Source organism: Phoca vitulina, unplaced genomic scaffold (genome assembly GCF_004348235.1).
Source record: "Phoca vitulina isolate PV1807 unplaced genomic scaffold, GSC_HSeal_1.0 scaffold4, whole genome shotgun sequence".
NCBI lineage: Eukaryota > Metazoa > Chordata > Mammalia > Carnivora > Phocidae > Phoca > Phoca vitulina.
In genome coordinates this window covers 13,727,720-13,742,657 of record NW_022589707.1, presented here as the reverse complement: position 1 = coordinate 13,742,657, position 14,938 = coordinate 13,727,720, and the positions used below count along the sequence as shown (strand labels likewise).

The 14,938-nt window shown below is 52.6% G+C and overlaps 1 protein-coding gene across 1 annotated transcript in view; it reads right to left on the bottom strand.

Moving 5' to 3' along the window:
- Positions 1 to 14,938, bottom strand: part of PLXNA4 (plexin A4) — a 418,730-nt gene that overhangs the window by 90,665 nt on the left and 313,127 nt on the right. The window contains exons 5-8 of the mRNA XM_032401552.1: positions 14,037 to 14,137; positions 2,964 to 3,087; positions 2,093 to 2,246; positions 720 to 819 (exon numbers count right to left, since the gene is read on the bottom strand). Of these exons, the coding sequence (XP_032257443.1) occupies positions 720 to 819; positions 2,093 to 2,246; positions 2,964 to 3,087; positions 14,037 to 14,137 (479 nt within the window). The remainder of the gene's footprint in view (positions 1 to 719; positions 820 to 2,092; positions 2,247 to 2,963; positions 3,088 to 14,036; positions 14,138 to 14,938) is intronic.

Below are 14,938 nucleotides of genomic sequence, written 5' to 3'. Positions count from 1 at the left end.
GGGGGGGGGGGGGGGGGGGGGGGGGGGGGGGGGGGGGGGGGGGAGTCCCAGCCAACCAAGACTCTGCCTGGAAGGGCCCTGGCTGTGTCAGCAGTGAAATATTTGGGTGACATTCTTGGAAGGAGGACTACAATTTCCCCACAGACAGGGGACACTGGGGACACAGAATGGTTAAGTTTCCAGCTGGTCTGACTCCAGAGCCCGAGACTCTGCCCTCCATGCCTTCCCTTGGGAAGCGGACGCTTCAATCAAACAGGGCCAGGGCTAGAGCTGGGTCCCGTCAGCACATGCCCCACTCTGACCCTCTGCAGCTCGAGGCCTGACCCAGCCCACAGGGGACTGGGGAGAGCTGGGCGTTCAGTGCTTGGCCTGGACACATGGGGGCTCCTCTCCCTCCTCAGACCCCTCTTCTCACCCAGGGCACTGGCTGCTCTGTTCTTCAGGTGAGGGCCACCCTCCTCCTCAACAGAACCAAATCGGGTTAGACAGACTGATTACGGGCTAGGGATTTGGAGATCCCACCCCGTTGGTTCTTACTCTGCTCATTCCTGCCTCTTCCCGTTAACCCTATGGGTACCAGAGGGGGGCCCTGTCTCATCCCCCTTCTCCCTACAGGCCCTCTAGATGGCAGCTCCTTGCCAACAGGGCTGGCGCCTTCAGTCTCCGGATGAACCTTGACCCCAGGAACAGGGAGTGGAGTGGGGCTGGGGGCCACTTACGAATTGTGGACACTGCAGTTGTAAAAGACAAAGCTGGTGCTGGCAAAGGTCATGCCTGTCTCCTTCGACTTGAGCTGCAGCTGGACGACATGGTGGTCCCCTGTGGGGTAGAGCCAACCACAAGTTCAGGGGGGAGGCCAAGACCCCGTGTGAGGTTCCCACTGAGAGTGATGTATGCTGGGAAGGGGGAGCCCGCTCCCCCAGGGGGTGCTCTCAGCTCGGACAGGACTCTGATTCAGCAGGGCCCAGGCCCAGGACAACTCTGAGAGCATCTGTAGAGGGCGCTTCTGGTCTGTTCCTCCGTCCACGCTGTGTCCCCAGCACCCACCCCTCACATGCTCACCAGCTTCTCTCCTGTCTGCACACTCTGACAGGCTGGCGTGTGGGGTGTCCACGCCAGACTCACAGAATCGCGCGCGCGCACACACACACACACACACACACACACACACACACACACACACTGATTAGCCAGCAGGACAACTGTGCCGGCTCTGGAACACTGCCACAGGCCACACAGGAGGTTTTGCATGAATGTGCGCGTATGCACGCACCTAAGTTCATTCCCCATCTCCGTAAGGAGACACCCTGGGCTGACATCCCCACCTCAGGCGATGGGGTGGGGGGGCGGCGGCTCAGGGCTCCATTCGGGCCAGTGTCCCTGCAATCCTCAGCTGGCGCCAGGGAGGAACTAGAGCCCATGTTTAATTCACAGCCCTGACCCCAGGCCCCCACTTCCAGTCTTGTTCTGTGCCTTCCCCGAGAGTCTCATTAATCAATCAGCTTGGAACAAATGTGACAAGCCCAAATGGGAGCGCCAACATGGAATCAATCTGCCCAGGCTGGGCCTGTCCCTCACCGGCACTGGGCCTCTTTCCACCCCTGATCCTCCCATTGTGGCTCTGGGAAGGCACGGCACAGTGGGGATGGCAGGCAGGGGCCCGAGATCAGAGACCCAGCAGTGCAGGCAGGGTAAGGGGCCAGATGAGCCCTGGCACCCCCACCCCTGCTCCTGACCAGCTTCCCCTCCCCCACTGCCCCTCCACGCCCGCCCTCTCAGGCTCCAGGGCAGTCTCTGAACTCAGCCGGCACATTCTCATGCTGTCCTGGCCTTGCCCTCCCTCCACTCTCTTTGCAGCTGCTCCTCACCTAGGATGATGCTGCCTCCAGGAAGCTCACCTGGTTTCAACAGTCATTTCTAAGAGCAGCGAAAAGACACTTCACCCCTTCTTCCGTAGCATACCCGCCAATGCACCCCCTCCCTGACTCTCCCCTGCCTGTGGGCTCCCTCAGTGCCCCCACGGCTGTCCCGAGTTCTCGTCAGGTCAGGAGGAAGGACATGCCACCCCGCTTTTCCTCTGGGGACCACTCACCGTTCTCGGTGATTATCCGGGGCACCTCTTTGGCTGCTGGGGAGTAGCACTGGATCTGATTGCCTACCACCAGCCCATCCATCTCTGACAGGTCCTCAAAGGTGCAGTTGACACCAGCTGACAGCTCCGGGACATTGTATGTCTCTAGGACCAGCTGCGAACCGCCAGGCAAGGGGAGAGAGAGGAAGAGAGTGAAGTGGGGAAAGGGATGGGGCGTAGTAAAGGAAGAAAGAGGGAGATCAAGAGAGATCAGAGAGAAAGAAAAGAGGGAAAACAGGAGGCGATATTAACACACAGAAGAAGAGAGCCCATTAATCCATCACAAGACATAGAGACAAGGTGGTGGGGTGGAAAGCGACAGACACAGAGGAACCTTCATTACATATGGATGGATTTGGCCCCAGGAAACGGGAATGCTTAGGGGATGTGTCTATAGAAAGAAAGGCGGGTGGGACGGAGGTATTGCTGGTCCAGCTCCTCTTCCATGGTCCCCAGTTTTGGAAAAATGGCAAACCAACCACCAAGGGCCCAGTGCATGAACATGGGAGCCATCCTGCCCCTTTCTCCCTCTGCACATCCTTCCCATCTTACAGACAAACATGTAGTTCCCAACAGCCTCCCTCTCTTGGTCACCCTTTTGATCCTCTTTGGTATCACACTTTTCCCTGTCTTTCTACCCATTGTGCAGAAAGCCTCTGCCCCATATTCCCGTGCATGTTCCCCTCTTCCATCTCCAGGGATGCATCTTTTAAAGCTGCTCTTGATCAGCTAGGCTGGTCAGGCGTGGCCCAGCTCTCCTGAGGAGCCTTGGTGGGCTTCGGTGGGGAGAGGGTTCTGCCACGTCCCTGGACCCGGATACCCCTGCCCTTACCAGGACATTGTACTGGGAAACAGAGATGTTGCTGGGATGGACGGTCAGCCGGACGCATTGCTTCATCTCAGAGGCAAACCTGCGGGGCTCTCTGGACCGCTCACAGCGCTCCTTCCGGGTGCACCTGGAGGGACAGAGCAACGTGTGACTCAGGAGAAGGCCACTTACTCCAGCGAGGGGCCGACGCGGAGGTCAGGCCCTGCGAGCGGCTCCCAGGACGTGTCCAAACTCAATGTGTCCAGGATTGACCTTTTCTGCCCCCTTCCTCCAGCCTGGTCCTCCCCCACCAAGCCCGAATTTGAAAAAGATGGCAATTCTAACCACTTGTTGCCAAATGCAGAAACTTGAGGGTCATCCTAAAGACCCCTCACATCCTCCTCATTCACATAAAGAGTTGCAGAGTCACTATTCTACCTCCCCACTCATCCTCAGCCCTCCTCCCCTCTTAGGCAAACCGAGACCTGTTCTCACTGTATATACAAGATACTCTTTCAGATTTCCTCGCCTTGTGCTGCCCAGTTCTGCTCTCTGGACCACCCTCCCTCCACATTTCCCCTGTCCAACTTCTACCTACCCTTCCAGACATGGGTCAACTATTATGCATCTGCAATCTCTCCCACCACCAGCCTAGGCAAAGTTAAGAGCATTTGGGGGTTTCTTTAGTCTAGAACTTCTTCGATTATATGATAATTACTGGGTTAAACGCAGCCGTCTCCTACCAGGTGTGAGCTCAAAAGAAGAGACTCTGCCTGACTTATTTTGGGATCCCCAGTATACCTCATGTCCAGTAGACAGAAGACAAATGTGGGTGGGTGGGAGGGAGGGAAGGAAGGATCAAAGGAGCAGAGTGGAGCAGTTCAAAGCATGCTCTGGAGCCAGACTGCCTTGGACCCAAATCCCAGTTCCCTGGCACAGGGTAACTGCTAGAGAAGGTTTCTATTATTGCTTAGCATCCTGTGTCGTTCAAAGTATACTGTGTCACAGGGGGACCACATTCAGGGCAACCTGGGATCTCACAGGCCTAACTGACGGGGCTTGTGAAACATGCACATAAGAATCACGGCCCTTCACCCATATGTGCACATCACACATGGGGGAAGGTGCTTAAGCTCTCCGCCTGGGCCGGGGCACCCCTGCCTTCCAGTGGGAGTTCATTGCACACACGTATCTGAGCTTCAGGGAATAGCCAGGATGTCATGGGGAGCCCGCATGGGGAGTGGATATTGGGGAGGGAGCATCCACCTTGAGAAGCAGACCGGTGAAGGGTGGGGCTAGAGATGAGGGAAGAGAGGCTCCAGGACCCCCTGAGCCACTCTTGGGGTGACTGGGCACAGGAGAACAGCACAGGGAAAGAAGGAAGCTTTGGCTTCAGTGGGAGGGACAGCCTAACAGTGAAGAGTCAGGGGAGAATTCAGCAAATGAAGGAGAAGTCACCGAAAGCATGGACTAAAGGGGGAAGAGGAGCCCCAGGGACAAAAAGGATGGCCACAGAGTAAATTGGATGTGTAACGAGAAAGTGGAAAACAATTCTGAGTAATACACTCATGGCTGCTAGTCCCTGAGCGCTTCGTAGGCACCACAGTAAGAGGCTTATGGTTTATGTCAAATCCTCTCAACAATGTTGTGCGGCAGGTACCATTTAAAAATCCATTTTATAGACCAGGAAACTACAGAAAGGGTGGGTACGTCACTTGCCCAAGGTCACCAGCTAATCAGAGAGAACCAGTACTTGAACACAGATGAACCCTGGGGCCTCTGCTCTTGACCGCTGTGCCGTACCTCGCTGAAGCTTCGAGACTGAGAAGTGAGGTTCGGACCGCCTTGCGACCGGCCAAACCCATTTCCCCGCCATCTTGATGTTCTCTTCATGTGCCTTGAGGCGATTACAAAATTTCCCTTCAAGGTTTGTCTCTAGGCTAATTGCTATTTTTGCCTGCCACTAGGATGCACTTTGAATATTATTGCAACTTGTGACTTCTCTAGGATCCTTCTAGGAATCCTGAGAGCGAAGGGTCAGACATGAATGTGGTCACCTCCCTGGCTGCTTTAGCAGACCATGGCAACAAGGGCATCTGCCTAAAAGTCTTGGAAGTTAATTTACCAGGCTAGCTCCTCTGTGAGTACTTCATTACCTCCAGCCATTAAGCTAATGTTATGGACTTTTCCAGGGTGTCTGCACTGACATCGCTATTAATAGTGTTATTACTCCCATTAACAGCAGACCCAGAGAGCTGGTACAGGCTTAAATTATTCACTGACTCCCCAACTTTGAAGTTCTTATTCCAAGAGCAATCAGTAGGTCTGAAAAATGTCTTTGATTAAATTACGAAGAGAGGAAAAATGAACCTGTGTCCGGGCCAAACATCAACTGTTAAAGAGAAATCCAGACGAAGAAGAGAGGACCCCACCTCTCTTGAAGGTGTACAAAGGTACTTGGTTGGGGGATCTCAAGATGAGGTCTACCTGCATGGTTTGCTGCTTCCAAGGTTCATGTGGCTGCATCCTGCCATGGCTCCCCGAATGTAAGAGCCCCTGAACCAAATACTCATCATCCCCCTCCTCCAGGTTTAGGTCTTACCAAGGAAGTCACCTGTAGCTTACAATTTTAAACATCCCATCTAGTCATGTAATTTTGGGCAAATTACTTAAGCTCTTGGTGCCTCAATTTTCTCTTCTACAAAATGGGGACAAAATAGTATCTACCAAATAGGGTTATTATGGAGAATTAAATGAGGTTATGCAAGTAAAGTATTTAGAACAGGGCATAGCTCATACGCGATAAGCCCTCAACAAATGTCCACTAGTATTATGATCCCATCCCTGCTCTGCCTTCCTCATGCAAGCCCTCCGAACTGCAGCTGACACAGAAGCACAGATTTTTCAGACTGGCCCATGGGGCAAACCAGAAACAAAAAGACAGAGGTGGTTCCAGCAGTTTTCTTCCTAATGAGGGATGGGGAGCCCCAGAGACCAGGAGGGAGGAAAGAGGAAAAGAGTGGTCTGGTTTGCTTGGAGTCTGCTTTCTTACTAGCTGTCAAACGGTATTGACTACTCAGCTCTCTTAGTGGAAAGTCAAGTTTAAGGTCAGTGTCAGGGATGTTTTGACATTTCTACTATCCCTCAGGGCCCATGAGGGTGGAGGCTGCAAATGTCCAAAAGCACAGACAACTGACCTTAGATGTGATAGGATAATGGACGGGGGAGGACGGATCCCTTCTGAGTCCTTACAGGGTCTGTCAGGGCAATGGCCTCCTACTCTTCTAGGACTGTGATTTCCCATTAGCCCAGGCCAGAGCGGGCAAGTGTGCAAAGGATTCATGCATGACTTTTGGGGGTGGTGGGGGTGGTGGCTTAGATGTTTCTTTCAATGGGGCTCCAAATACTTCCTATAGCATTTCCTTCAATTCCACTGTGGGAGCACCCTGCAGATGGAGGAAGGTCCTGCTTCATCCATTTGCCAGGCAGGTCTCAAAAAGTGCACGCTAGGTGACTTGGAGTCTTCAGACAGTCATCCATGCCAACCCCTCGCCACCCCCCCACACCCCCACCACAACACAGACCTGCAGGGGGCCAGCAGGAAGCAGACCCTGAGCAGACAGCTCAGGCAGGCCCCCAGAATTGGAGTGTAGCCCTGCTCACTTCCTCCTACAGCCCTTCCTCATCTCGCTTTCTCTGCAGTTGGGCCCTCCAGCCCCAGTTCAGAGGTGCTGAAAGGCCATGGGGACAGAGGCCTGGCCCCTGGAGGGGTTATTATTCAAGCCAGTGGTTCCAATGAGATTATCCTCTCTAATGAAGCAGCCACCTCCGCCCTCCCCTAAGCCTGAACTTTCGCTGCCGGAGAATTCCCAGCCAAGTGGAAAATTGGAAAAGAGAGGAACGGAGAAAGGAAGGGGGTGAGGGAGAGGGAAGAGGTGGTGATTAAGCTCTTTAGAAATTAATTCTTAAGGACGGTGATAGAAATATTAACATCCAGTGCCACCGGCTGGGCGAGCAAATTTCAATTTGGAACTGGGGCTGCGAGTGGGGCCTGGGCGAGCCTCCAGGCCGCGGGCGGGTGGGTGCTGGTCCATCCCCTGGCCCTGCAGCAGGGTCCACCAGCCTTGGCTATCAGAGTGTCTCCCGACTTCTCCCCACAGCTGGCACCCCCACCATCCTTAACACCTCACATTGGTCATGGCCTGGGCTGAAGTGCACTGTTGTGGGGAGCCATGTTTAGAACATGAGGAGATTGAAAAAAATGGGGTGGGGGTAGGGTTTCCCAAATGATCTTTACAGAAGAGCTAAGAGGAATGCTTACTCTAACAGGGGCTCTTTGGTCACTGTATCCACATCTGGGAACCCTGGCGAGGGAAGAAACTGGGTTTGTCAATACCACTGGCCTTGCCCTCTTCAGGAAAGCCCATGGAAATGGGCAGGCACATCTGTGCAGCTTGGAGGAAGGTGAGCTGGATGGGGAAAGGAACCCTTCCAGGCAGACGAGTGTGCAAGAGGTTTCCCGCATGAAGGGTGTGGACCAGGCGAGTCGTGCAGTGCTGTGATTCTAGGATCCAGTGACTGACACCATGGTCTCGACCTAAGTATTTAGCCTGTTCTTGGATAAACCATGACTACACTACAATTTCCCTTGCTACCAGCTGCTGAACCAGCAACCGGACTCACAACCCTTTGCCATCTTTAAAGCTCCAAAGCCAACCTGAGCAGCTGCTATGGGGTTCCCTGCCTCCTGGGCCCCACCCACTGAAGCAGGAGGAAGGCACAGGACTTTACGGAACCAGCAGGTACAGGAATCCAGAGGAGGCCCAAGAACCTCTGTGGGCTTACATGACAACCACGTGGTCCTAGCCCACCACCATCCCTGCAGGGAGAGCCGAGCTCCACCCTGGGTCCCAGGTCAGAGTCTCTCCTTGCCTTCCTTTTGGCCCCTCCTCAAACAAATGATATATTGAACACAAGCCTCAGGTGGTAGTATAAGGGACTTGGGGAGGTTCCCTGTTTCTGAGAAGAGAATTACAGGTAGCAGGTGCCCAACAGGAAGGGGAACTGGGGACTGTCTCTCTCCTCTCTGTCAGTAGGGAGCGCTGTTTGGACCTATTTATTTCTGTAAGGGTGAGGACGGGTTAGGAAAGAGGAGGTGGAAAGAAGAGCAGGACTGCAGGGAGGGGGAGGGACTGAGGGCAGGCGATAGAGAGAGAGAGAGAGAGAGAGAGAGGAGGAGGAGGAGGAAGCAAAGACAAGTGGTAGCAGGCTAGTCCATCTCCCTGCCATCCAGTCAGTCACAAGGAGGATGCTGGCTGTTACTTGAGACACATTCACTGGTTACTCCGACTGATCCTGGTCCGCTTGCAGGCTACCCATTATCCCACAGCCTGGACCTTTCGTGTCTGTTAATGTCTCCAGGTCGGCAGGCTTGGTGCAGGGCGGCAGACCGGGCAGAGTGTGGTGCATGCTGGTATATGGTGTGCATGTCTGCACTTGAACCTCAGAGGCAGCCCAGCCCCTCACGCTGTCCCCCAGGGAGCCAAGTCAGTAGACTGGGAGGGACACTCAGAGCTCATATGGACCACAGGGCTTTCCTAATTCCTGTGAGCTGATGGTACTGTTGACTTCATATCCTTTGGTCATGAAAGCATGTGTTATACACCTGTATGTGGGGAAGAGGGGGAGGCAGGAGTGAAGAGAGGAAAAGCGAGCTTCCTTAACCCATGCTGTGTATCTGCTGGGCCACAGCTGGAAAAACTCAACTGTACCAGTAACCAGTCTGGGATTCTTCCCTCTGGACTGGGGGCTCGTAACTTCCTGGCAGACAGTCAGGGAAGACCAGCGTGTAGACCGCAGAGTTTGCTGGGCAGAGGGATTCTAACAGTTCCTTGGGAGGGCGTGGGCCTTCAGCAAACAGCCCTCGGAGAGATCACTGCCTTAGCAGGTTGGTACTAAGTAGTCCCTTGACACAGCTTCAAAATAAAATAAAACCAGGCTATGGGATATGCAAAAAAGCAGCAAGGAAGGATCTGCATTTTTAGGATCGGCTAGTACTTCATTAAGGGGACACTCAACCATGGCTATGGGACAGACTTTGAGCATTTGCAGGGCCCAGTGCTGACCGAGGCCCCTGTGCAGGGGGGCCTCCTTGGTGTGGCTGGTTGGAGTTGCCCAAGGCAGGGAGACCTTGTTCCAGCAGCCCAGCCACAGCCCTCCGGTCCTGGGGGGATGTTGGGGGGGACAGAAAGGGGGGGCATGGAGGAGGCCCTGGGTCTGACCCGCAGCCTCTGCTCCCACAGTCACTGCAATCAGGGTGACCTCCAGGCACCTCAAGGGCACTTCACACACGTCCTTTGCCTTAATCTCCACAGTGTGGCCGCAAGGTGGCTCTTTCATTGTTGCTCTCAGCGGAGGAAACCCAGCCCAGGCGGGCTCTGTCCACAGGCAGGTTCTTAGCCATAACCCCACCCTTCCTCTCTGGATAGAAGTACTTTTCCTCTCCCTTCCTTTCACTCTCCCCATCTTGGCAGAAACCATACAAAAGAGAAAAGGAGTGGATACTGCACAGTAACCTGGGCCAAGCCCCCCGGGGTGGGCATTCTTCCAACAGAAGAAATCTGCAAGGAGGAGGGGTCACCACGGGGCAAGGGAGAGACTTTATAAAAGCTGGTCTTATCTTTCCCCTGTTGATGTCTCGGGTTACATGAGCCTCCCAGGAGTGACGCTGATGAACCTTCTTCAGAAAGGTAACGTCTGGGCCAATCGATGTGGCTGGGTCTGCTGTGGGATCCCGTTACCTGCTGAGACCCAGATAGGCTTCTTGGCCCGGGCCCGGTGGGGGGAAGATGGAGAGGGGCCTGGGGACATGCCAAGCCTGGTGGTTGGAGGGAATGTTCCAGGCCCAGGACAGGCAAAGGTGGGCTGCGCTGGAGGCTTTCCTTTACCTTCCCCCAAGTCAGAACAGGTAGGCTCAGGCCCAAGATGAATGTCCTGGGAATGTGGGCTCAAGATTCAGGGGCAAATAAAAACCCAGCTTGCTGAAACCACTGCTGCCACTGGAAACCAGCAAGCCTCAGGCTGGGTCAGGGACTGCATGAGAGGACAATGGGGCGATGCTCTGTGCTCCTGGGTCAGCAGGCCCGTCCTCTGAGATAACAGGAGGGAGGTTTCAATTACACAAGCATTTCTTAAGCCTGTTCAGTCTGCACCCTACCTGTGCCCTTGCTGGGAGAAAGGACCTTTTCAGCCACCTGAGCCACCTGTTAGTAGGGGCCCTGCCCTTAAACCATGCACTCCCTCTCTTCTCTCTCTTTCTGCGCCTCTGTCTCTCCTCCTGTTTCTCTTGCTCTCTCCCTCCCTCTCTCTGTCACACAACAGAGCTTCCGCTATCCTCTTCCCACGAAGTTCCCACCCGCCTACTCCCTACAACCATAGGAAAAGCTGGCAAAAGTGACAGAAAAAGGAAACTTGACACTCAAAGGAACCCTCTTCCTGATGCTCTTTTGCCCTGGTTTTCCTGAGAGTCAGGCTCACTGGGCCTTGCAGCACTTAGCACAGGGGCTTGCCCATGATGGGGACCTACCAAATGTGCTGATTCTGGTAGAGTCTGCAACCCCTACCTCCTCCCTGGACTAGGGTCCTGGTTGCCAAGAAGCTTCAGGGCAGAGGCCGTCTAACACAGTCCCCTTGCATCCACCGAGCCTAGCCCAGTGCCTGCCTCTGAGGGAGCAGGGCCAGTGTGAAAAGGTGTACAGATAAGATCTACGGGGGCACGGCACTCCCACATGCAATAAAAGCCCCTGCAGTTTTCACCATGCTCCCTTCTTAGCAAAGAGAGGTGCCCCAGGGGGAGTGTCTGTAGGCTCCCTCTGGTCCTCCTCCACCTTCTGCACTGACTCTGCCTGCCCCAGCCTTTTCCAGCCGTGTCCTCATGTATCTCTCCCAACTGTGAATGTCCGGCTGGCACCTATTTAAAATGCAAGGGAGAAAATAAAATAAAATAAAATATGATAAAATAAAATAAGAGTGTATCAGAAGAAGCAGTGTCTGGCTTTGACCTGAACTTAAGTGACTAGGGAAGAAAGGCCCGCTGGAAAGAATGGAAGGAGCATGAGAGAACTTTCTGGATGAAGGATATTTTGTGTGTGTGTATGTATATATATATATATATATATGTATATATGTATTTTAAAGATTTTATTTATTTATTTTATTTTAGAGAGGGAGAGAGACAGCATGCGTGAGCAGGGGGAGGGATAGAGGGAGAGGGAGAGAGAGAAGCAGACTCCCCGCTGAGCGTGGAGCCCAATGCAATGCGATGTGGGGCTTGTTCTCATGACCCTGAGATCATGACCTGAGCTGAAATCAAGAGTCAGATGCTTAACCGACTGAGCCATCCAGGCGCCCCAGAGATTTTTGTATATCTTGGTGGGAGTGTGGATTACCTGGATCTTTGCATGTGTCAAAACTGTTCAAAGTGTACACTTAAGATCTGCTTATCTCACTTTCTCTATGTTAAACATTATATTCCGATTTACAGCATCTTCGAAGACCCAGGGACCTTCTCTTCTTCATTCAGCCATGTGGGCCCGTGCTTTTCCTTAGTCACTAACACTGGGAGGGAGTGTCAGGGTGAGCAGGCAGTCTCCACGTAGGGGTGCTCAGGAGCTGTACCCTCCCAGGGGAGTTGAGATTTACCAGACACACTTGCACAGACCCCAGCACCAGGAGGCTCAAGATTTCAGAGAACACCACCTTGACCTGGTGGTGCGCCTTGGACCTTTACAACATCCTTTATTACCTGATTTTTGTCCACTTGCTACCAGCACGGGAAGGTATTGCATTTCCTCCTTATAAACGAGGATGCCAAGTTTCCGATGTACAGAGTTACGATCCTCCTAAGTTGTGGATTCCACGTTTGCGAATTCACCTGACTTGCTACCATTTATTTAAAATCCCCAAATTGATACTTAGGGCACTTTTGCGGTCATTCCTGGACATGAGCAGGGTGGAGAAAAATGTGACTGGCCACACCCACACATTCCTATCAGAGGTTGAACCAGGTGATGATACTTGGCTTTCTTGTTTCAGTTCATGCTATAAACAAATGTCCTTTTCGGGATCTCTTTAGTGCTGCGTTTTCTGCATTGTCGTGCATTTTGTCAGTGACTTCACTGTTCGAAATGGCCTCCAAGTGTTGTGTTGAAGTTCCGTCTAATGCTCTTAAGCATGAGAAGAACATGATATGCCTTACGGAGAAAATACATGTGCAAGGTAGACTTTGTTCAGGCATGAGTTCTAGTGCTGTTGGCTGTGAGTTCAATGTTAATAAAACAATTTGTAGTAAACAAGGTGTCTTTAAATGGAGACGCACATAAAACACAGACATGCTGTGACCAGAGGCTCAGAGGAACCTAGCCCTGGGACTATCATCGGAGTGGTGGCTCGGCCTTCTCAGATTTGGTGTTTGTGGCGACTGACAGAACTACCATGAGTAATGGGAATTGCCTAAACTTGTCCAAACCCCATAGCACAATTGCCAAGAGTGAGAAGTAGATTCCAGTGATTTCCATCCCAGCCATCCTGCTAGGTCCCTCACGGCTCTCCCACGCCTGTTCTCGCCATGGCATTTTGGGCAAGGGAGAGCTGCCAATAGCAGCCGAGAGCTGCTTGGTGCTGAGCAGCAAAGACAAAGTCCTTGTACATCTCTTGCTTTCTGAGAACGTGTGCTTAATAAGGCACACATGAATAAGATACGCAAACTTCAAAATCAGATGCGATGCCAGGTTAACGGAGGTGAGGGCAATCCAGCAGGACCATCTACCACTCAGAGGAAGGCAGTTTGAGGCTGGGATGCCCATGGCAAGGGAAGGATGCGATTGAAGTAGAGCCATCTGGACAATCCTGGGGGTCGACCAAAGTCATTAGGGGCAGGGCACCCACACCCAGGAGCTCTCGGGCCTTCCCCGACGGTGTGGCCATTCCTGCCCCACCTCCGCTTTCCATCTCATAGCACTCCACAGTTCAGGACATGCTTTCACCAACGCCATCTCCTTTCATTCTCCAACGACTTGGTGAGGGGGACAAGACAGGCCCCACATCGCTGTCTCTAATCCACAGATGAGCTGGGCTGCCGCAGATTGTTGCACAGCTGGGGAATGTGGAATTTGGACTTGGCGGCAGAGGCCCGAAGTCTATGTCCATGGCTGTTTTCTTTAGGCCACAAGGAGTGCAGGGCTGCTGGCTTCCCAGTACAGGCTGATGGGCTCCTTCACGAACTGCCCAGACTTCTCTTGGGCCCCAGTTCACCCCTGTTTTCTGCTACCTGACAGGAGGCAGGCATTATGTTACCAAAGGGAGAAACTGAGACCACACAGAAAGTCATGTATATGTAGGATATACATACCTCCACTGCACACCATTGCCTTCTTCCCTCTTCTAGAGAATACAATGGAACTGGCACCAAGAGGCACATAGGGAGAGTGCCCAGTGCTTGGGACAGGGCTTCATTGGTCTAGTGCGCCCAAGTCCAGGGTCGTCTGACAGCCAGAGGGGTATACTGACAGCAGAGGGAGGGTCCTTGAGTGCTACACACTCGAAATGTCCACCTCAAGTACCAGAATATTCTGGGTAGATATCGAAGAGTGTCTTCTGTGGCTGTCAAATCACTAAGTGGAGAGTCCATATCTTGCACATGATTTAGTGGCCCACGTGAGCCTTGAGAAAAAAGTCCAGTGCCTTTTTCCTTGGTGTTCAGTCCTGGAACATCAGCCTCCAGCTAAGTCATAATCAGAAATGTCCAGGAATCTCCCTCCAGCCCTCCAATGTGCAATTACCCACATGATTCCACATCCTGACTCCTCATCATTCCCAGGCTGACATTTCCATACATTTCTTACTGGAATCTGGCAATTTAGAGTGAAGTTGGAACAAAAGAATGGGATAGGATTTGCAAAGGGTACAGAAAAGGAAGAGTAAGAAAAGGCAGGGAGAGAAGAGAGATCAAAGGGAAGGAGGGTGGTGACAGAGAAGGTGAGGAGGAGGAGAATTACAGGGGAAATGGGAGGCCGGAGGAAGCTGCCCAGCGGTACTCACGTGTTGTGGAGCACACACCAGCCGCAGTGGGGGTCGCCGGAGCCAAGGCACTCACTGCAGCTCTGATACTGACCACAGGACTCCACGGGGACTCTGGTGAGCTAGGACAGGAGGACAAGAGAAGGGTGATTAGGATTTTGCAGAACGCCCAGTAGTTCACTGGGAAGAGATGCTATTCTATCAGATAAATCACCTAAATCAGCATAGGAATGTGGAGAGGCCCAGGGTGCCAGAACTGAAAGGGACCTTGAGTGGTCATATTTGAGCAGGTGGCCACATAAGCATCCAGGGGAGACAAACACCTGTTACTTTCTTAGAAGTCTCTGCCAATAACCTCCTTAGAGTTCATTTTAAATTGTTATAGAAGATATTTATACAGTGTACATTTTTTTTTTTTAAAGATTTTATTTATTTATTTGACAGAGAGGGAGAGATAGTGAGAGCAGGACCACAAGCAGGGGGAGTGGGAGAGGGAGAAGCAGGCTTCCTGCCAAGCAGGGAGCCCGATGCGGGGCTCGATCCCAGGACCCTGGGACCATGACCTGAGCCGAAGGCAGACGCTTAACGACTGAGCCACCCAGGCGCCCCTATACAGTGTACATTTAAACTTTCCCACCGTTAAATCCCCAAAACACTCTACAAACATCCAATCATCACCTATTTACTTCTTATCAATGTAATAAATCCAAATGTTTATTGTTTCTCTTGTTTTTTCTTCCTCTTTCCTTCCTTCTTTCCTTCCTTCCTTCCTTCCTTCCTTCCTTCCTTCCTTCCTTCCTTCCTTCCTTCCTTTCTTTTTCTTTCTTTCTTTCCTTCCTTCCTTCCTTTCTCTTTCTTCCTTTCTTTCTCCCTTTCTTCTTTCCTTCCTTCCTTCCCCCCCTCCTTCCCTCCCTCCCTCCTTC